Source organism: Rutidosis leptorrhynchoides, chromosome 1 (genome assembly GCF_046630445.1).
Source record: "Rutidosis leptorrhynchoides isolate AG116_Rl617_1_P2 chromosome 1, CSIRO_AGI_Rlap_v1, whole genome shotgun sequence".
Classification (NCBI taxonomy): domain Eukaryota; kingdom Viridiplantae; phylum Streptophyta; class Magnoliopsida; order Asterales; family Asteraceae; genus Rutidosis; species Rutidosis leptorrhynchoides.
The window spans coordinates 404,049,835-404,074,971 of NC_092333.1; the positions used below are offsets into that span (position 1 = coordinate 404,049,835).

Here is a 25,137-nt window from a genome sequence, read left to right on the forward strand (position 1 = left end):
TTTTCAAATAATCTTAATGTTTGTGAAAAATTATAAAAAAAAATTTACTTTCCATTTTCTCCAAAATAATGTTCCCTCTAACAAATTTGATAAGGGGTTATTCTATTTATTTTATGAACTAATGAGATTACATGGTATTTATAGCCAATGCTTATCTTGGCCTACAAATTTAATCAACAATTCCTAAATACAATAAGAAAGCTATCTATATCTTTTATAACCTCAATACGCCCCCGAAAGTTGGAACGTGTAGATCTCGAACGCCCAACTTGTCACGAAGAAATAAGAAACGATCCGTTCCTAATGCATTAGTGAAAATATCCGCTAATTTAAATTCAGACCGAATAGCACACGGTTTAACATCACCATTGTTAACCCGTTCACGAACAAAATAACAGTCCATTTCGACATGTTTGGTCCTCTCATGATAAACGGGATTCAGAGCTATGTGTCTTGTTGCTTCGTTATCACATAACAAGGGAGTAGCACCAACTTGAGTTGCATCGAAATATTTTAATAACCATCTTAACCATAAGACTTCATAAACAGTAGTAGCCATGGCTCGATATACAGATTCTGCTGAAGAACGAGATACGACACTTTGTTTCTTTGTTCTCCATGAAATAGGAGCACCTCCAAGACAAATAAAATAGCCCGTGCGCGAACGTTTGGTTAAAGGACAACTTAGCCAACTGGCATCACAATAAGCAAGAAGCTCTAGACCGCCACTTGAAGGGAAAAAAAGATCTTGGCCTGGTGTCCCTTTTAGGTAACGTAAAACTTGAAATGCTACATCCATGTGAGTCTTGCGAGGTTTACTTAAAAACTGACTAAGTTGATTAACGGAGTACGCAATGTCACGCCGAGTAACAGTCAAATATAGAAGGCGCCCTACTAAGTGCCGATATTGAGATGCATAGACTTCTTCACTAGTATCATAGCTCTTAAGACGTACATTTTTTTCCATTGGAAAAATACTAGGTCATGAACGTTGAACACCACAATCTTCCAAAATATCCAACGTATACTTGCGTTGGCTTATGACAAAGCCTTTGTTGGATCGGGCTACTTTTATACCCAAAAAATATTTTAATGGCCCAAGGTCTTTAGTACTGAAATTAGTGTGCAAGTAAGCTTTGACTTCATCAATTTTCGTACCATTATTTCCCATCAACAAGACGTCGTCAACATAGATTAAAGCAATGAGATGAATAGAATCACGTTTGAAGACAAGCATAGATGGGTCGGCATGTGATTGAACGAAACCAAGTTTGAGTAAGGATTGTGTAAATTTTTGATACCAGTTTCGGGAAGCTTGTTTCAAACCATAAATGGATTTCTGTAATTTGCAGACACTATGTGACTTTCCTTTGTCAAAACCTTATGGGATTTTCATATATACTTCTTCATCGAGATCACCTTGTAAAAACGCATTATTAACATCCATTTGATGAACGATCCAATGTTTCTTGGATGCCACTGCTAACGCACAACGTACAATGACTAATTTTGCTACTGGAGCAAACGTTTCATGGAAATCGATGCCTTCAATTTGGGTATAACCCTTGGCAACCAAGCGTGCTTTATAACAATCTATCTCACCATTTGGTTTGTACTTGATTTTATAGATCCATTTTAAATCAATAGCTTTCTTGTAGGGAGGTAGAGTAGTAATATTCCAAGTATCATTAGACTCGAGTGCTTGAATTTCTTTTGTCATGGCTTCTTGCCATTTTTATGTTCAACTGCTTGCTTAAAATTTTTAGGCTCATCATTTAAGGTGATGGCAGCTAAGAAAGCACAGTGAGATGCAGAAAATTTATCATAAGCCACAAAGTTAGAGAGTGGATATACCGTGTTGGTGTTAGAACCGGAAGGCGGGACGAATGATGCATGTTCAAGTGTTGGCGGCATGTCAATAACGAATTCTTGAAGATGTTTGGGTCTAGTTTTAGTTCGCGTACTTGTGCAAGTCCCTATAGCTTCATTAGTTGTTTGTGTTTCTTATGTTTGTTGAACAATGGGCGGTGATGTCAAAGGAACATCATTTGTAACCTCCTGATGATCGTGTGTAGGTGGAACGTCATTAGAAACTCATCGGTTGGTGCATTATTATTTATCTTTTCGGTAACTTTTTCTTCAACCAACATTTGGATGTTTGGAGATGTATCCGAGATGTGTTCACGAGAAATCACCTTGTGCCCATCATAGGCATCGTCAAAAGGTAATTTGTCTTCAACGAACGTTACATTACGACTTACATGTATCTTTTCACTTTGTAAATAGTAAAGTTTATATCCTTTTTGACCCATTGGATAACCTATAAATACACAAGGTCTTCCTTTTTTTCCAAACTTATCATGTTTGTACGAGTGGTCATGGACGTAAGCAAGGTAACCGAACAATTTCATATGATCGTATGTAGGGATTTTCCCTAATAGTTTTTGTAATGACCCAGAAAATTTCGACTAATTTAAACCAATTCTCTACAGTGATTTAATATTATGTCAATCGGTATATATATATATATATATATATATATATATATATATATATATATATTAATTATAAGATGTACAAGTAAAACACTAATTACTACCGTAAAAACGACTTTGCTACAGTAAAACACTAATTGCTACAGTAAAACACTATTTGATGTCGACGAACTAGCAAACAAAAACGGATAAGGCGGCCATGCGATCGCATGGAAAAAACACTGAAAACTCATGCGATCGCATGAGCTACAGTAAATGGAAAAGTAATATAAATACACCTGTTTGCTCGACGGATTCTTCACATCCTTTTTTTCTTCTTCTATAATCTGTATTTATATTATATTTATAATTATAATTTTAATTATAATTTAAGTTTAATAATAATAAGGTATATACGAGGATGTTTTTAATTCGGGTTTCAAACCGCTTTAAGCTAAGGAAATATTGGGTATTGTTCGGGGTATTGTTCTTGAATCTAAGGTCAACCGTACAGTCGTCTACCATCATTACGTCTACGCAATTTGCCTACAATATTGAGTCTCAATATTGAACACTGAGTTTATTGATCCCCTTTTAAATACTTTAAATATTTTTGGGCTGAGAATACATGCAATTTATTTTAAACGCAATAAGACACAAGTACATACTAAATTCTACACTGAGTTAAACCGAAAATCCCTTAGCTTTAGTAACTAGTAGCTGCCAGTACATAGCATATGGACTGGTGGGCGCGAATAATTGTATATGGATCCATACGGCTTGACATCCCCGTCCGAGCTAGAGTGCTAGCCTTTTAACAGACGTATGTTATTTGAGTTTATGACACGTTGGTTTGCGTGTATTAAAACGAATGGGGTAATTATCATTATAACATTAAAGTTTAGTTACCAGGGTGCTCTGTTACGTAGTGATGAAATCTTGTGGTCTATCTTTATATATAATTATGACTCGAGCAATTAAACCTATAACTCACCAACATTCGTGTTGACTTTTTAGCATGTTTTATTCTCAGGTCCTTAGACTGCTTCCGCTGTGAAGTACTTGTTGCCTGCATGGAGTCTCTCATGCTTTGTACAAAGTTTATTGCATTCAAAATAAAACTGCGTTGTAATAAATAATTGGACTGTGATGTCAACTTGTAAATTAAAGACTTATGTATTTGGGGTTTTGCTTATACCTAAGCACTCGCCCACATGTTTATAACTTTTTATGTTTAGAAAGTCACTTATTTTAATGAATGCAATATTTTATCAAAACGTATCATATAGAGGTCAAAACCTCACTATGGAATCAATGATTAACGTGCCGCGTCAATAGCGATTTTGACGGATCGTTACAGTTGGTATCAGAGCTTGAGGTTATAGGGAACCAGAATTTGCATTAATGTGTTTAACTGGTAATTGTTAGTATGCATTAGTGAGTCTGGACTATGACCATATTTGTTTTTACCGATTTTTGCTTAACATTTTGTCAAAAACATTATATGTGATATATTTATATACTAACGTAATTGTTGTTTCAATTATGTGATAGATGACTTCTTCTAATCCTATCATTTTGTACGACTCGGAATCAGACACTGAATCTATTCTATCCACAACTGAAAAGAGCGTTCCAATACATATTAAAGAAGAAATTGTGTTAGCTAAGGAATCTCAACTTCAGGTTAACCCAGAGGAGGTCCCAGCTCCACCTAGCTTTAGTTTTCCGGAGCCACAGTATAGTTGGCATGGACCCATGATCCCTGGAGTAAATGAGGATCGTCCATTTCTAAACGAACATGGACATTGGGCCAGATACACCGCCGACGGGCGGGTTGTGCTGATTACGCCTGGCAGATTTCGGTTCATGACCACCGGTACATATTCTTGTACACATGATTCAGACAGTTCGTCATCATATTCTCCTACACATGACTCAGACAGTTCGTCATCAGACGAGATCAGTGAGGAAGAGAATTTCGCTAATGAAATAAAAGAAGTCACTAAGGAGAAATTCCAACTTGCTATAGATAATAAAAACAACCACAATAATAAAAAGTCCTTAATTATTAAAAAGGAACAGGACCATTTGATCCGTAACAACCCTTATTGTATTAAACCCATTGAGGCAACGGGTACCTCAAAACCCCAACCAAAAATTAAATACACTGCTAGAATGTCTGTCGGACCTTGCACACATAAACAATTGGCAGAGAGAACCAAATGGGAAGAACTTTCTGATAGTTCTGAATAAACGACCTCGCAACCATAAATCTTCCATGCGCTATTTTATTGCTTATGTGTGCTACTCTATCTTGTTATGTAGAATAAGCATATGTAAAATATCGGTATTGTATGGTATTATATTATTTTGGTTTATTAATAATAAATGCATGGAATGATTATTTGTATTATTACTACTTATTATTATTATTATTATTATTATTATTATTATTATTATTATTATTATTATTATTATTATTATTATTATTATTATTATTATTATTATTATTATTATTATTATTATTATTATTATTATTATTATTACATAATAACGTAGTAACTCGCTATAATTTTTCATAGTGGAATATTATTAGGATTTTAGTAGTTAATTCCTTGTACTAGCTATTATGTATGAACTTAACGGGTAGGTAATACCCTAGAAATAATTATAAAATGCTAATAAGAAGAAAAGGCTTTTATAATAATTGGTTCATATTATTAATATGCTACGATTAACTATTGACAACTCATTTTACCTTTAATATCCGATATGATTAAATTATCTCTGTTGTATTTATTGAAGAAACATGTCTCAAATGTCGGATGCTGAGTTTGAGGAACTAGTCGAGAAACGTGTGAATGAAAGAATTGCTGCAGCTGAGGCAGCAAAAGCAACAGCCGAAGCAGCAGCCAAAGCAGCAGCCGTAAACATAAACTCACGAAACGGATGCTCATACAAAACTTTTCAAGGATGCAAACCACAGACGTTTAGTGGAACCGAGGGACCAGTCAGTCTAACCCGATGGTTTGAAAAGATGGAGTCCGTTTTCAAAATCAGTAATTGTGCGGACGGAGACAAGTCAAAGTATGCTTCGTGCACGTTGCAAGATGGTGCACTTACTAGGTGGAACAATTATGCTAAAGCAGAAGGAGTAGATACGGCATATGATATCTCTTGGGAAGAACTGAAAAAATGCTAATCGAGGAGTACTGTCCTCGAAACGAGATCAGAAAAATGGAATCTGAGTTACGTAATCTGAAGGTTTTCAGCGCGAATCTCAATAACTATGAAAAGCGTTTCATGGAACTAGCCTTGTTGTGTCCCGAATTAGTGCCAAACGAGAAACAAAAGATAGAAATGTATATTGACGGTTTATCGATCAATATCAAAGGAAATGTTACATCGTCCAAACCGAATACGATGCAGGAAGCCATGAAAATGGCACACCAACTCATGGACCAGATCACAGAGAGTTCGATTAAGGCACCAATTACCGAAGTCAAGACAACTGAAGGAAAGAGGAAATGAGAAGACTATAAGGGCAAAAGTACTCACCTGAAGAAACAAGAAACTTTTAAAGGTAAACAAGATGGGACAACTACAAGTCCAAACTATAAGGGACCCCATCCGTTCTGCAAAAGATGTTACACACATCATGTAGGTTATTGCCAAGTGGTTTGTGATAAGTGCAACAAGAAAGGACATGTGGCAAAAGATTGTTATGCCACCGTTTCTGAAGTAAAGACAAAACCGACCGATGTCAAGAAATATTTTGAATGCGGGAAGTCTGGTCACTTTATAAATCAATGCCCTGATAAGGAGAAGAACAAAGAACCCGCACGTGGGAGGGCATTTAATGTTAGTGCCAGTAAAGCACGTGAGGATCCTAATCTTGTCACGGGTACGTTTACCGTTAATAATCAACTAGCTTCTATTATGTTTGATACGGGTGCTGATAGAAGTTATATGTGTAAAGACTTTAGTTCTAAACTAAAATGTATGTCATTACCTCTAGACGATAAATATACTATTGAATTAGCTAATGGTAAACTGATAAAAACCGATAAAATTTGCCATGGTTGCAAAATGAATCTCGCTGGTGAAACCTTCAAAATCGATTTGATACCCGTAGAATTAAGAAGTTTTAACGTAATCGTTAGCATGGACTGGATGTCCAAAACAAGAGCGGGAGTTGTTTGCGCTGAGAAAGTAATCCGCATCCCTCGTAAGGATGAAACGTCATTAATGATTTATGGGGAGAAGAGCAACTCGAAGCTGAACCTTATCAGCTGTATGAAGGTCCAGAAACTTATAAGAAAAGGTTGTTATGCTATTCTGGCACACGTAAAGAAGATCGATACTGAAGAAAGAAGCATTGATGACATGCCAGTTGTAAGAGAATATCCCGGAGTATTTCCAGAAGAATTACCAGGGCTACCTCCACACAGATGTGTAGAATTCCAGATTGATCTCATACCAGGAGCTGCACCTGTAGCCCGATCCCCATATAGACTTGCACCTTCAGAAATGCAAGAATTACAAAATCAGTTGCAAGAATTATCGGACCGTGGATTTATTCGTCCCATCTTTTCACCTTGGGGTGCTCCTATTCTGTTCGTCAAGAAGAAGGATGGATATATGAGAATGTGCATGGATTACCGAGAATTAAACAAAATAACAATCAAGAATCGGTACCCATTACTGAGGATTGATGATTTGTTTGATCAATTGCAAGGATCAAGTGTTTATTCTAAGATTGATCTACGCTCCGGATATCATCAGCTGAGAGTGAAGGAAGAAGATGTTCCTAAAACCGCGTTCAGAACCTGTTACGGTCACTATGAGTTTCTAGTCATGCCTTTTGGATTGACTAATGCTCCAGCAGTATTCATGGATCTAATGAATCGCATCTGTAGACCGTATTTAGACAAATTTGTCATTGTTTTTATAGACGACATATTGATTTACTCGAAGAACAAGGAAGAACCTGAGCAACACTTAAGACTGGTACTGGAGGTACTCAAGAAAGAAGAACTGTACGCAAAATTTTTGAAGTGTGATTTCTGGTTACAAGAAGTACAATTTTTGGGCCATGTTGTCAGTAAACATGGAATTAAAGTTGACCCTGCCAAGATCGAAGCCATTAGTAAATGGGAAACACCGAAGACTCCAACACAAATCCGCCAATTCTTAGGTCTTGCTGGTTACTACTGAAGATTCATTCAAGATTTCTCTAGAATTGCCAAACCCTTAACTGCATTGACTCAAAAGGGAAAGAAGTATGATTGGTCCACGGAACAGGAATCCTCATTCCAGTTATTAAAGAAGAAGTTAACGTCTGCACCCATTTTGTCATTACCAGAAGGAAATGATAATTTCGTGATCTATTGTGAGGCTTCGCGCCAAAGTTTAGGATGTGTATTAATGCAACGCACAAAAGGTATCACATATGCCTCACGATAACTAAAAATTCATGAAAAGAACTATATGACGCACGATTTGGAACTTGGAGCAGTAGTTTTTGCACTCAAAATATGGAGACACTATCTATATGGCACCAAGTGTACAGTGTACACCGATCATAAGAGTCTTCAGCATATTTTTGATCAAAAACAACTCAATATGAGGCAACGTCACTGGATAGAGTTGTTAAACGATTACGATTGTGAAATCCGTTACCACCCCGGAAAGGCTAATGTTGTAGCTGATGCCCTAAGTCGAAAAGAAAGAGTAAAACCTCTTAGGGTCCGAGCTTTGAACATTACAATTCGTACTGATCTCACAAAGCAAATTCAAGCAGCACAGTTAGAAGCTTTAAAAGAAGAAAATGAAAAAGGCGAAATGAGCAAAGGGTTAGAAAAACAATTTGAAGTAAAAGCCGATGGAACCCTGTATTTTGCTGGTAAGATATGGGTACCAAAACATGGTAACCTAAGGCAACTAGTACTGAATGAAGCACACAAAACGAGGTACTCAATTCACCCGGGAAACGGGAAAATGTACCACGATCTCAAGAAGTTCTATTGGTGGCCCAACATGAAAGCTGACATTGCTACTTATGTTGGAAAGACCCTGACTTGCGCCAAGGTCAAGGCTGAACATCAGAAACCGTCAGGACTGCTGACACAACCAGAGATTCCTCAATGGAAGTGGGAATGTATTACCATGGATTTTATCACAAAGCTACCGAAAACAGTGGGAGGTTACGATACCATTTGGGTTGTTGTGGATCGTCTCACTAAGTCTGCTCTCTTCTTACCGATACGAGAAACTGATAAGATGGAAAAGTTGGCACAAGTTTACATAAAGGAAGTTATTTCTAGACACGGTGTGCCTGTGTCCATCATCTCTGATCGTGATAGCCGATTTACTTCAAGGTTCTGGCAAACTTTACAGAAAGCAATGGGGACACGTTTGGATATGAGTACAGCATATCACCCCCAGACAGATGGCCAAAGTGAAAGAACTATTCAAACACTAGAAGACATGCTAAGGGCATGTGTCATCGATTTCGGAAACGGATGGGATAAACATCTACCACTGGCAGAATTCTCATACAATAAAAGTTACCACACGAGCATAAAGGTCGCGTCTTTTGAAGCACTTTATGGCAGAAAGTGCAGGTCTCTCGTATGTTGGACTGAACTAGGGGATAGTCAACTGACAGGTCCTGAGATCATACACGAAACAACTGAGAAGATCGTCCAAATACAAGAGAGACTGAAAACAGCTCGAAGTCGCCAAAAGAGTTATGCTGATATAAGAAGAAAACCGATAGAATTTCAAGTGGGCGACAAAGTCATGTTGAAAGTGTCACCCTGGAAAGGCGTTGTACGATTCGGAAAACGAGGAAAGCTAAGTCCTAGGTACGTAGGACCCTTTGAAATCACCGAAAGAATTGGAGCAGTTGTTTATCGATTAAAGCTACCGCAAGAACTTAGTAGTGTTCATGACACATTTCACGTGTCAAATTTAAAGAAATGTTTAGCTGAAGAGGATGTCGTAATTCCTATTGACGAAATACGAATCAATGATAAACTCCATTTTATCGAAGAACCTGTTGAAATCATGGACCGTGAGGTCAAACAATTAAAACAAAGCAAAATACCGATAGTTAGGGTTCGTTGGAACGCTAGACAAGGACCCGAGTTTACTTGGAACGTGAGGATCAAATGAAGCAAAAGTATCCACATTTGTTCACTGATATCGCTCATAAAACAGGTACTACTCAAAATTTCGGGACAAAATTTTCTTTAACGGGGAGGTACTGTAATGACCCGGAAAATTTCGACTAATTTAAACCAATTCTCTACAGTGATTTAATATTATGTCAACCGGTATATATATATACACACATATATATATATATATATATGTATATATTATAAGATGTACAAGTAAAACACTAATTGCTACCGTAAAAACGACTTTGCTACAGTAAAACACTATTTGCTACAGTGAAAACGAATTTGCTACAGTAAAACACTATTTGCTACAGTAAACACTATTTGCTAAGTAAACACTATTTGCTACAGTAAAATATTATTTGATGTCGGCGAACTAGCAAATAAAAACGGATAAGGCGGCCATGCGATCGCATGGCAAAAACACTGAAAGCTCATGCGATCGCATGAGCTACAGTAAATGGAAAAGTAATATAAATACGCCTGTTTGCTCGACGGATTCTTCACATCCTTTTTTTCTTCTTTTATAATCTGTATTTATATTATATTTATAATTATAATTTTAATTATAATTTAAGTTTAATAATAATAAGGTATATACGAGGGTGTTTTTAATTCGGGTTTCAAACCGCTTTAAGCTAAGGAAATATTGGGTATTGTTCGGGGTATTGTTCTTGAATCCAAGGTCAACCATACAGTCGTCTACCATCATTACGTCTACGCAATTTGCCTACAATATTGAGTCTTAATATTGAACAGTGAGTTTATAGATCCCTTTTTAAATACTTTAAATATTTTTGGGCTGAGAATACATGCAATTTATTTTAAACGCAATAAGACACAAGTACATACTAAATTCTACACTGAGTTAAACCGAAAATCCCTTAGCTTTGGTAACTAGTAGCTGCCAGTACATAGGATATGGACTAGTGGGCGCGAAATATTGTATATGGATCCATACGGCTTGACATCCCCATCCGAGCTAGAGCGCTAGCCTTTTAACGGACGTATGTTATTTGAGTTTATGACACGTTGGTTTGCATGTATTAAAACGAATGGGATAATTATCATTATAACGTTAAAGTTTAGTTACCAGGGTGCTCTGTTACGTAGAATCTATTGATAAATTTTTGATGAAATCTTGTGGTCTATCTTTATATATAATTATGACTCGAGCAATTAAACCTATAACTCACCAACATTCGTGTTGACTTTTTAGCATGTTTTATTCTCAGGTCCTTAGACTGCTTCCGCTGTGATGTGCTTGTTGCCTGCATGGAGTCTCTCATGCTTTGTACAAAGTTTATTGCATTCAAAATAAAACTGCGTTGTGTAATATATAATTGGACTGTGATGTCGACCTGTAAATTAAAGACTTATGTATTTTGGGGTTTTGCTTATACCTAAGCACTCGCCCACATGTTTATAACTTTCTTTGTTTAGAAAGTCACTTATTTTAATGAATGCAATATTTTATCAAAACGTATCATATAGAGGTCAAAACCTCACTGTGGAATCAATGATTAACGTGCCGCGTCAATAGCGATTTTGACGGGTCGTTACAGTTTTCATGTAGAGTCTTGTAGTTTAGTTTACGACTTGGTAACTTGTTTATAATATACGCTGCAGTGAGCACACAATCAACCCAAAACTCTATTGGTAATGAGGCTTGGAAACGTATCGCTCGACTCATCTCTATTAAATGTCGATGTTTACGTTCAACGAAACCATTTTGTTAAGGCGTATAAGGACACGATGTATCGAGAAGGATACCTTTTTCTTTATAGAGTTCCATCATAGATCTTGACTGAAACTCAGTTCCATTATCGGTTCTCAATAGCTTGATACGTTTATTAAATTGTGTAAATATCATGTTGTAAAACATGGAAAAAATATTTGCTACCTCGAATTTATTTTACATCAAATAAACCCAAACACCTCTACTATTGTCATCAACTATAGACAAAAAATAGTGCGCACCACACATTGAAGCATGTTTATAACGTCCCCGTATATCAACATGAATCAATTCAAAACAATCCATAGTATTTGAAAAACTAATAGGAAAAGTTAACCTTTTTTGTTTAGCATGAATACAAGAGTCGCAGTAATGATTATTTGCATCTAAACCTTCTAAACCTTTGATTTTCTTGAGTACCAAATCTGAAGCGTGTCCCAATCCTCTATGCCAATACTGTTGACATTTTAACACTGACATTGCCACGGCCCATCCTTTGGAAGGCTTTAGATAGTACAAGCCATCATGCATATCACCTGTCCCAATCAGGCTCCTCGAGTGTAAGTCCTGTATAAAACATCGTTTCGAAAGAAAGTGAATGAGCAACTTAAATCATTAGAAAGTCTACTCACTGATAACAAATTACACTTAAAGCTAGGGACGTTTAACACATTCTTTAATTTGATTTTATGCTCCAGGTCGATGTCACCTATATTTTTAACAGCAACAGTGTTTCCATCCAGTATAACAACAGGAGGGCAGTCCATGTGTGATTTTAATGGGTAAATCCAATCATCTCTATATGTAATATGCTCACTTGCACCTGAATCAATGATCCATGAATCATTAGATTTAATCATACCTGTCATATTAGCTAGCGGGTTTTGTTCTTTGGCTTTGTTGTTTTGAATCAGCTTCATGAGTTGATCATATTCTTCTTTAGTGATATGAGGTGACTGATCGATTTTCTTCAACAGCAGCAGCAGCGAATTTTTGGTGGTTTTCGGCCATTCCTGTCAACAACAGGCTTCTTATTCCACCAATCCAGGTACCCCACGATCTCAAAACAACCATCAACCGTATGACCTGATTTCGAGCAGCGAGTACATATTTTTTCACCTGTACGAACAATTCTAAGATACCTTGCACTGTTTCGTGGTGGCGCATTCTTGGTGTAACTTTGAAAGGCAGCATCAGTTTCAACTTTAGAAACCTTATCAAACCCTATTAACTTTTGTTGTTCATCTTGGTTAACAAGATGAAAAGCTTGACCGACTATTGGTATCGGTTTGGTTATGAGAATTTGTGACCTAATTGTGTTGTATTCCTCATTCAAACCCATAAGAAAATCATACAATCTTTCCTTATCTCTCATAGCCTCAAGTGATTTCCCTATCTCACATGAACATCCATTGCAAGAACAAATAGGTCTAGAGTTTACAGCAACAATTTCATCCCATATAACTCTTAATTTTGTATAATAAGATGAAATAGATAAAGAGTCTTGCCTTACCAGAGTGAGTTGACGCCTTAATTCATAGGCTCTGGATGCGTTCTCTTTGCCAAATTGTTCGTCCAAGTCCACCCACATGTCTCTGGAAGTAATTGCATATTTGACACTTTTTTTGATTTCCTTAACCATTGATGAAATGAGCCATCCTCTCACTATGGCGTTGCATCTCTTCCATGATCCTAATTCTTTTGAGCCTTCCTTCGGCAATAGAATGGAGCCGTCAACAAACCAAATTATGTTCTTTGCATACAAAGCATTCGACCTCTCAGCTTTCCAGTCGTTGTAGTTAGTATCACATAATAGATTCTCGCCTACGAAATTTTGTCATGGATGATCAGAAGAACTCAAGTAATAAGGAGAGGTGATGTCGATCGTTTGATTGCTGCTTTCTGGTTGGTCTCTTGCCATTGAGTTGAAAGAACAAAAAATAGGTTTATAGTTTTTGATTTAATTTTAACGAAACTTTCAATTTGCTAGGGTTTGGTTTTAAAGACGAATCGCTCAATTGATTCGTTAGGGTTTAATGGTTTGATCTGATAAACGAATTTCTTGAATGGATTCGCTTTAGGGTTTTGATTGATTTTGTTGATTACGAATCTTTGACTGATTCGTTTGGATTGATTGAATGAGATTAACAATTTGTTAATCATCGATGGTGATGAATTTTTTTATGTGTTGAATTTTAGGAATGAAAGGTGAATTTTGTTGGATGAATTTGAGGAACGGATGGGTATAAATTTGGGTGGGATAGTATTTTATTTTGTTACTAGGTTTTGCTCATGATATATACCATAACAAATTTGATAAGGGGTTATTCTATTTATTTTATGAACTAATGAGATTACATGGTATTTATAGCCAATGCTTATCTTGGCCTACAAATTTAATCAACAATTCCTAAATACAATAAGAAAACTATCTATATCTTTTATAACCTCAATACCCACTTCATGATTCTATAGATTAATATCAGTACTATGGAAAACATGAATGCCTTGGTCGCGTTAAAAAAACACTTGTAATTTAGTTGGTATAGTAAATTTAATTTAATAATTACTTTTATTAGCAGAAATAAAGAACAATAATGCGGAAACGATCTATTTGTGGGGTCGGAAATCATTACCTGAATGGCAATTGCATGAGTTTCACGTGGATGCAACCTTTACATTAATTTCTATTGGGTATTGCTCTTGTCACCCTCACGGTATGCATGTCTACCCTTATGCAATCACAACAACTGATAACACGATCCAGTAATAATCACATTTTTATATACATGTATAATGTCTTCATGTTGTCATATACCTACGCTTACACATGTACAACATAATGCCAATATTATGGATGTTTGTGATCAACATTTTTATTTTATGCAAGTAATGAGGTTGGTGACGTGTCATATATTCGATCTACGTTTCAGACTGTTGTTGGTTAACTGGGGACACACCAAGTGATTAGAATCCATGACTTTCTCATAAAACATGTTCACTCTATTGCATGCATATATGATATTTTTGTTTAGTTATTTATACTTCGAATTTCGGCCACGTTTCAATTCATATGACTAGGTGCAATATAAAACTAAAACAAGCGAATTCAACAGGCAGAGTTTGGTTAAATACTATACCGATTTTCAAATATTTTTTAAAAATGATTATTTCTCTTACAATTGACAGTTGCGTGCACATAGGGATGCATATCGCTAAGAATAGAGTAAACTAGAAGATCACGAGCTAGGAACCGCAATGTACCCGAATATACTTAAAGTTTCACTGTCCGGACCATAACCTTGTGTTTACGAAGGTCTTACGAGGCATAACAAACAAGAAAAAAAATACCAAAAACGGACAGAACCGAGTATTGGATATACATTTTTTTGACATTAATTAGCATATAACTGAATTACTAGTGAAAAGACCCGTGGAACCACGAGTTTGTTTAAATAAAATAGTCGAATGATCTGTTTAAGGTATTAAGCGAATGAAAATTCTATAGTCATATAGTTAAGATGACATTGCAAATTAGATACACATTAACCATTAACCATTGAATGAAAATGAAAGTGCTACAATATATTAAATAAAAATAAAATATAATAAAGTAGAAGATGAACTTGTGGGCATAGCCCAACGGTTCTCCCCATGTACTTTGTGTCATGGGATATGGAGAGGTCATGAGTTCGATCCTTAGGGATGCCATTATTTTCTTTAAACCAATTGAACACCAATAATGGTGGTATATATTGACCCTATAGGGAGGTTTTACCGGATTCGTTCACGGACCCCTACCCGGAATCACTGCCCGAATGGATGTGTTCCCGGGTACCGTCGATCGGGTTCGGGTTTCTGCCCGAATGTGTGCGTTATGTGCAAATGATGAGGGTCGTTGAAAGAAATTATCTACTGATACCAAAAAATCGTCGTCAAAAAAAATAATAATAATAAAGTAGAAGATAATACAAGTATGTTTCTAAAACAACTTGACTATGTTGAATAAATAGAGTATCTTTTGCCAAAAAAATAAAAATAAAAAATGCATCATTATCTCATTTATGCTCATCATAAGAAGCATTCTTGACATATCCGTCTTCATGAATCTAGTTGTATGTCTTGATATTATTATTGGACGCAAATATAATGAGTATGATGAATAATATAAAAATGTAGAAATTAACCTGTATCAAAGTTAAATTATAAATTCTCAAGAACTTTCTTGTAAATAACATTAGTCATAAGTTTCAGTGACATTTTTTTTCTTTTTGTGTATATCGTAAATTTTAAGTTTGCAATTAATATGAATGGACTGTTCAATGGAATATGTATATGTATCCTTTATAATTTATATCGATCATATGTCACACTGTAGATAACAATAAATATCTTAATTTACGATTCACAATCTGTTCCAAATTTTAGTTATAATAATTTCGGTAGTTTAGCTATTATTTTGGCAATCAATTGTGGATACTTATCATCTAATATATTTTCAAAAAATTGTAAATATCTAGTCCAAATCCGTCATTGAATGACGCGTTTTAATGACTATCTATTTCAATTTTTGGTTAAAATCTCCTGGTATATAGCTATTATTTTGGCAATCAATTGTGGATAGATATCATCTAATTTAAATTAAAAAAATTGTAATCATCTCCACCAAAATTAAATGACGTTTTGTATTTTGAATTGTCTTGCACATTCAATTTTAAATCAATATAAATCAATTTTAATCATCAATCAATATTAATTTTAATATAATTTTTATTTTACACGATAATTAACATTTAATGTGGGTTAATTGACGGGAATGCGCATTTAATGTGCAATGATAATTGTAAGTTATTTTAGTTAAGTAAGGAATATATGTGTGTATAAAAATTTTCTATTTTTGAATCAATATATAGGAAGAGGTGTGGTCACATTAAATCGTTTATATTTTTTGTTCTAATGAATGATACGGTAATTTTTTTAACATGGCTACAGGTGCCAATGGCAGGTGTTGAATCGAATAATTAATATAATATGTTTTATTAACTTCACATGTTGGCTTTGTTTTCAATTTGGTGTGGAACAAAAAATTATTCGATTTCAAATTGGAAAGATATGCTATTTTAAAATTAAGAAGATTTTAGTATATCAATTTGTATGATATGTTATTTAAAAATATGATAGACTAAATACCTATGATGCGTTTTTAATAAAAAAAAATGTGAAGTTAAAAAACTTCTAATTTTTTGTGAGCTGTAATATTGTGTGTCTTAGTATTGTTTAGATGGTATAACAAAATGATGCTTAGAACAAAACTCGTTGAAAAACAATTGGTGTAACAAAATTACAACATGATGGTGTAACAAAATTTAGTATTGTTTACAAACAAATTAATAATAATCATTAGAACCCATATTTTACTACTCACCCTATTATTTTATTACTAAAGGGTATTTCGGTCATTTTCCTTGCCTGGTATTTATCAACACCACCACATCACTTCCTCATTCATCGCTCCCTAATTACTCTTGAAGCTTCTGGCGATTCTCACATGGCAATCAACTGCAGTTGCTTCCACCTAAAAGTAAGACGGTTAATCTTTTCTATATAAATTGTGTAACAATTGCCAAATGGTGTAATGAAATGATATCCAAATGGTGTAACAATTGACATTCCTTTCAAATACTTTTCAATCAGATACCTAAAACAAAACGTATTTAAAAAATTAATAGGATAAATGATGAACAAAATCTTATGAAAAAATTAGACAAATACCACATAACAAAACCTCATGAGTAAAAGACAAAAATATTAACAAAAATCATATTAAGGATTACGCATGAAAACAGATACATGGCAATTCATGAACATGTTTGATCATAGTTGAAAAGTAAGAAATAAAATATGCTTATGTAATCATATAAATTGACAAATTTTTTGAGAGAGAATGTGCATACCCGAAATTTTGGATGATAAAAGTTTTAGAGAAGAAAAATAATCACGGATTCTATATAGGACGAGGAAAGGAGTTTAAATATAACCCTATTTTGCTATATGTTAGGTGTAATTTTTTTTATCTCAAGGAAAAAATGATAGATTTAGAAGCTTGGTTTTTTAATTATGATAATAATCACTTCCTAAATTATTTTATTTATTTATTTAAGTTATTAAAATATTAAAGACATCATCATAATTATTGTGAAGATGACATGTGTCAAATAATGAGTTAAAATAGAGTTAGGATGACATCATCATTTTAGCAATTTAATAGAAACTATAGATGTATCATTAGAATTTACAGTTACATTTATTTATTTACATATAAACTATTATGTGATGTCCCGTACAAAACCATCGTGTACGAATCATCAACAACAGGATCATTACAAGGTCAAACACTATATGCGTTTTCAAAACAAGTTTGCATTCATGGTAAAAGGTGACGTCATAACTAACGTCGAATGTTTTACATCAAAAGTATGCTTCTATGAATAGAAGCAAAGATAATAGTGCGTGACCCTTAGGTCGTTACAAATCATTGTTTCAAAAGTGTTAAAGTTTATGAATGCAAGATAAACGTTCATGCGGTGACATCTCTAAAGCAGCGGGTGTCTACAGCAAGACTAGTACAACAGCGGAAGCAAGCAACCTTAAGCACCTGAGAAAAACATGCTTAAAAACGTCAACACAAAGGTTGGTGAGCTATAGTTTAAGTATAACAGTATGTAATGTAGGCCACGAGATTTCAGTGCTACAAAGAGCGTTTCAAACAGTATGTAAAGTATATGTTTAACCGTGGGCACTTGGTAACTAACTTAACGTTTATATCCCCCTGAAAGTACACTTGGCGAGTGCGTATGTTTACGAAGTATTAAACACCCGTTAAATGCTAGCGCTACTAGCCCGAGTGGGATGTCAAACCCTATGGATCCATATCTAAGATTCGCGTTCACCGGTTCAAAGACCAGTGACTAAACGTTATCGAGCTAAAGGGAATGTTTATGCCGTTGTATAACCCACACATATATAAAGTTTAAGTACTCGTGCCTAGTATGTAAAACGTAAAATGCGCATGTATTCTCAGTTCCCAAAATAGTTAAAGTAAAAAGGGATGCTATAACTCACAGTGGTAAAGTAGTAGTAAAGTTGAGTCGGGAAGTAAGCAAGTATGTAGGTTTGAAAAGTCCTCAACCTAAGTCAAATATTACTAAGTCAGTAAATCGTCCCATTAGGTTTAAATGTATGTAAATTAGGTCTTAAGGGTCATCATCATTCATCATCAAACAAAAGTATAAAGTATGTTTCATTCTAGAAAAGAGTTTAAAACAAAGGCTGAATTCGGTCAGTCACCACGGCCTCTATACCTACTGAAATAAGGTGAGACCAGTGGCCATGGTTCCGTATATAAGTCCTTTAGTTGCTGTAAAAATTCCAGAACCAAAATCGTCTTCGTTTGACCGTGGCGATGGTTTAAGTGCGAGTAGGTCAGAATTTTCAGCACAACGTTAAAAGGACATAGTGACGTTCGGAGGGCCGTAGATCCTAAACCGTAACTCGGATTAAGACAAGTCTTTAACGAAAAATTATCTACTCGAACAGAGCTAACTGAAAATAAACTTTACAGTAGCCCAGGTATTTTGATCAGTTCCAGAAAATAGTAAACAGTGTGTTCCGGTGGGTTCTTGGTGCTTGACGTTCATCACGGTTCTCATCCTTGATGCATATAGCTTCAAGTGTACAACTCGTTGATGTGTTTACATCATCTTTACCAAGTTTTGACCATCATAACACAAGTGTAAGTCTAAGATAAGTAGCACAACTCAATTAAGTGTTGCAAGTAGTTTGATGAACCAAAGTTACATCAAGATCTTTGATCCGACACATACATGAACTCTAAAAGTAATATTAAGCTACAAACTCGAAAGTAAACTAACTAATCAAGATCTTAAGTTGTAGAACATAGTTCTTAGTTAGATCTTGAAGATCCAAGACCCAAAAGTCTAGATCTAAAGTTATTAAGTTAAATCCAACACAAGTGTATGAAGTTATAACTAAAAAGTTATACTTCCATGTTCTTGAACTTACAAAGTTAACTTTTAGTTCCAAGAAATATGAGATCAAGATTAACTAGTAATACTTGACCAAATCACAATTTTAAAGTACATAAAATGAAGAAGTAAGTTAAATCTACAAGTAACAAGTTCATGGTTGTTCATACTTTAAAGATTCAAGCCAAGGCTTTGATCTTTAAGAATGTAAACTTTAAGTTTACAAACATGAATCACAAGTATGATTTTAACACTCATGAACTTTAAATCTTTAAACATTATTTGTAGAACCATAAACTAGAAAGTTTAGGTCCTTGTTTGTTCTTGAAATAACAAGATGATATGAAGAATTAAACTAGAAAGTTTGATTCTTATAACTAGTAAATAAACAACAACAACATCAAATAAGAAATCAATAAACAAGAACAAGTGATAAAACAACCAAATGATGATGATATACATGCATAAATATTTCGGTTTTCATGAAGGAAAAAGGAAGAAGAAATAAGTTTGTTACTTACAAATATTTGAGAGAAAAAGAGAGAAAGAAAAGTAGCAAATGAAGTGTGTGTAAAAGTGAGGTGAATGCAAGTATTATGTAACCAAAATTTGAAAACAAAACCAATCCCCAAGGCCCTTAGGCCGACGGCTTTCACAAGGGGAGGGAGGAGGGAAAAGTCCACAAGTTTATTTCATGTATTTGGCTCAAAAGTTGGTAATAAGGTTGCATGGTGTTGGAACAAGGTGTAACCATACTAGTAACTAGATTCCATAAGCACTAAATCATCTAATTAAGTCTAAATGTAATACTTACATGAAAAATGGGCTAACAAGTCCATTTAAGTGTGTAGGGTGGGCTTCTAAGTCCATTAGCATTAATAAAAGCCCAAGTTCAAGTAATTAACAAATTAATCCAACTTAGCCCAAGTAATTAACTAGTAACCTTAGTTAATTAAAAATGATTAATAACAATTAATCATGAATGTAAATAATATCTTAAATATTATTTGTGAAAAGTTCATGTGTCACAAAGACGTGTCAGGCATTCAAAAGTCAATTATGGTAACAAGTAAATGTAATAACATATATTCATTAAATCACAAGTATTAATAATAAACATTATTAATTAAAGATGGAAAAACCAGGGTTGTTACATATTAGCTACACCAAAATTGGTTGTTTTAAGTGTTGATGGTTGTAGTTTCAGCAAGAAGGATTTGGGTCAAGTGACATATACTTAAGGAAATGACTTATACTTAAGGGTTTAAGTTGTAACTTTCAAGGGGTAAAAGTGGTGTATGAAACGTAACCTAAGGGCTAAAATATAACTATCTTATTTAATTTAATACTCAATAAATAAAACTCACTTAAATTTTTGACATGATTTTTTATTCCCACGAGTTAGATTTTTCGGTCATCGACGTTCAACTCGAAATAATTTCACGAACAAAACGTAATTACTAATTACATTCAAAACCTAGCTATTTTCAAGGGAAACATTTTGGATAAATTTTATATATATAATAAACAAACCAACTAATTATATCAAGTGGATAACTAAAGCAAGTGATAAGTTTATGAGCTTGTAAGTGAAAAGACATGAGTTCGAGTTCTCCTTCCCCTTTATTTTTTTTTTTTATTTTTTTGCAAATTTTTTTCTGTTCTCGCTCAACATTAGTTTCACAAAAAGAATTTAAAATATTCTACCGCAACACGCGGGCAATAATATTTGTTTTCCTTGAGGTGAGTTAACGAAAAAAATGGTATTTGGTAGAAATTAAGAAGAGAAAGAATGGGCAAAAAAAACCCTATTATGTATATAATAAATGGTATATATATGTAGGCGTTTTGTACATAAATATCGGTTGATACTACAAACATGTATCAAACAACACATATCCAAATGCAACCGCCGCAACGCGCAGTCCGAATTCTTTCTAATTATTCACTAAATTAATTGTACACAATGTGTAATGACTATTATGCCCATATGAACACTAACATTCACAGGTTTATATACAATTTGGAGGTTTATATACATAGGTGTTTTAGTAATTTCATATTTTCTTTGATTTGCTTTTTGTCTTCATTCTTACCCATTATGCCTACTAATTAACCTATCAAATAGATTAATGACATACGGAGTATAACTTTTTCTTAATTACACATTAATAAATATTTAATCTTTTTTGAAATACTTAAAATTACCTTTGATTAATTAATTGCTATTATTCTTTTTTTTAACATAAATTTTCTCTTATAAACTAAATGAGACTAAATTTTTGGTCGCCTGACATTTTCAAACAACATGCAATCTTTTAATTAATTTTTTAATTTTATTCCTTCCTAAAGTCACTTTCTTTTTTACTTATTTTAACTTTTAATTTATTTATAATTATAAAGTCAAATAAATAATTATATATATATATATATATATATATATATATATATATATATATATATATATATATATATATATATATATATATATATATATATATATATATATATATATATAGTGGTAGGATCAAGGGGGAAGTAACCAATCGGGGGAAGCGGGGGGAAGCAAATTTTTTTTTTTTTTCGTTTTTTGAAAAAACTTTGTTCACGAACATTATAGATTGGATGAAAATAAGAACATTTAGAAAAGATACTTCGTGATGAATGTTATTATTTTGGCAGAAAAACGCTCGAAGAAGTAATATATAACAATTATCGTATTTTTCGAGCGTATGTTGAGGTTTTAGACATTAGGGTTTAGATATTAGGGTTTAAATATTATGGTTTATAGGGTTTAGATATTAGGGTTTAGAAATTTAGGGTTTAGGGTTTAGATTTAGGGTTTAAATTTAGGATTTAGATTGAGTTTTTAACACGAACGGTTTAGAGTTTAGGGTTTAGGGTTTGGTGTTTTGGGTTTATTCCATAAATCCAAAACACCAAACCCTAAACCCTAAACTCTAAATCGGGCTAAATTTTACTTCATAAAACATGAAGAAAAAAAATGTTAACATTCTTCACGAACAATATTATCTTGAATGTTATTTTTGTCGAGCATTTTTCCGCCAAAATAATAACATTCATCACGAAGTGTCTTTTCTAAATATTCTTATTTTCATCAATCTATAATGTTTGTGAACAAAGTTTTTTAAAAAAATGAAAAAAAAATTTTGCTTCCCCCCGCTTCCCCCCGATTGGTTACTTCCCCATATATATATATATATATATAAACCAAAAGTTTTTTGTGAATTGTGGTTGAAAGTTATTTTAGGATGTTTGTATTTATATATTATATCTATATATATCTATATTATATATATTATTAAATTAATTACAAATTAATTAATGGCAAATTAATTACGGTACATATATACCAAATCCACGTACAAGTTGTATTACAGAAAAGGTTATCTCGAGAACCTATTTATAAAATTTTGAGAATGGTTGTTCAAAAACTCAATATTATAAGTTAATAAAACCTTTCTTGCGATTCTTTTATTCATTTACAAACAAATTAAACATATACTCACATTAACATACCTTATGCCCAATTTGCTGAAATATGAAAGTTATTTACAGTAAAATCTATGATATTAAAATTTTTAAAAATTAATATCAAAGTGATTTGAATTTACAGTTTAAGTCCTTAAAATATTTATGAACACACAAATGTAACTATTATAATACTAATTATACATAACGACTCCCCCGAGTATCATTATTTTACTAAAATGGCTAACAACTTTTCTAAAATTAAACTCGCGGGTTACACTTTTATTCAAATAATAATTATTTATAATAATTCTAAACTAATATAACTTATATTTTACTAATGTTACGGTCCATAACAAATTTTCGTTGTTCTAAATATTAAGTAGTATATAATTTATATATTAAAAGATATCAACAGTGAGAAAAAAAATTGTAGGCATTAAGTTACTAACACCACCCAAAATCACTTTTAAAATTTGTCAAGGATGAAATTGAAGGTGACTATGAGACGGTTACAATATTGAATGGATTATTAAACATGAAATCACTTTTGAAAATTGTAAATACTACAGGCTCTTAAACTCAAAAAAACTTTTAAAATTCGTCAACACCACGTGCTCTTAAACTCAGAAGAATTTGGAAAAAATTTCAACACCCCGGGTTCTTAAATAATTCTTATACGTTTCCTATTTTTAAGTATCGCTATTTACATACCAATATTAACTGCAAATTACATTTTTTGCACGGTATTTTTCACTAACACCATCCAAAATCACTATTAAAATTTGTTAACACCACTGGCTTTTAAACTCAAAAGAACTTATAAAATTCATCAACACCACGGGCTCTTAAACTCAAAAGAATTTTCAAAATTTTTCAACACCACGAACTCTTAAACTCAAAAGAATTTTTAAAATTTTTCAACACCACGGGCTCTTAAATAATTCTTATACTTTTCATATTTTTTAAGTATCGCTATTTACATATCAATATGAATTGTAATTTACATTTTTGCACGATTTTTTACACATCCGTGCAACACACGAGCTCTCTCTCAATATATATATATATATATATATATATATATATATATATATATATATATATATATATATATATATATATATATATATATATATATATATTCTCTTATAAACAAAAAGAGACTAAATTTTTGGTCGCCTAACATTTTCAATCAACATGCATTCTTTTAATTAATTTTTTTAATTTTATTCCTTTCTAAAGTTACTTTCTTTTTTACTTATTTTAACTTTTCATTTATTTATAATTATAAAGTCAAATAAATTTATTTTTTTAATTTTATTCCTTTCTAAAGTCACTTTTCATTTTTTACTTATAATATATATATATATATATATATATATATATATATATATATATATATATATATATATATATATATATATATATATTGTAAGTAACTAGAGGGGTGAATAGTTACTTAATACTATTTTTAAAACTTTTTTGATGATCAATACGATATGAACGATGTTTGATCACGTTAGTCAACTCAAACTCATGTGTGGTGTGTTTATGTTTGTAATGATGCGGAAAGTAAAGTAAAGAACATAAACATAAGGATTTATAGTGGTTCCGGTGGATGTTAACTAATCCACCTTAATTCACTCCCCGATTCACTAATCGGGATTTGTTGTTTCACTAAGTACTTTTCTTCAAATCCGGTGGAGATCCGATTTACAAGCCTTGTACTTCTCCTTAGACAACAAACCTAATCTCTCTATCCCTTTGAAGGATTACCTCCAACTTAGATTAACTTGTCTTCAAATTGAACAAGTATTAATCTCCAATGAGATTAATCAACTCCCTAGTTCCCTTTAAGGAAGATGATTGCTAAGCTTGCATATGCCTCTAATTACAAAGTACAAAGACTCTCCCTTTTTCAGTGATGACAATCCTAAGACAATTCTAAGGGTTAATACAACTCTATGTAAACTCACAAAGATAAGAATTTAAAAGTAAGTTTACAATGACCCCTTTTATAATCTATGAGATTATAAAACTTCTTGCTTTAATCACAAACATATGTAGAAATATTATGTTCTTGTGATTCTCTGATGGATTTGAGTTGTAGCATGCAAGAGGTCTAAGTCTTCAAAGTTCTTCAAGTGTTGCTATTTATATGGAGAGATAAAAATGCAGCACTGTCTGCGGCTTGA

General features: G+C 33.2%; 1 protein-coding gene across 1 annotated transcript; it reads right to left on the bottom strand.

Moving 5' to 3' along the window:
* Positions 1 to 214: 214 nt before the first annotated feature.
* Positions 215 to 967, bottom strand: LOC139901478 (secreted RxLR effector protein 161-like). The gene has a single exon (XM_071884188.1). It carries the CDS (start codon positions 965 to 967, stop codon positions 215 to 217), a length of 753 nt encoding a protein of 250 aa, XP_071740289.1.
* Positions 968 to 25,137: the final 24,170 nt, after the last annotated feature.

Coding starts and splice junctions, on each gene's coding strand:
- LOC139901478 (XM_071884188.1), bottom strand. CDS start 967: ATGGAAAAAAATGTACGTCTTAAGAGCTATGATACTAGTGAAGAAGTC.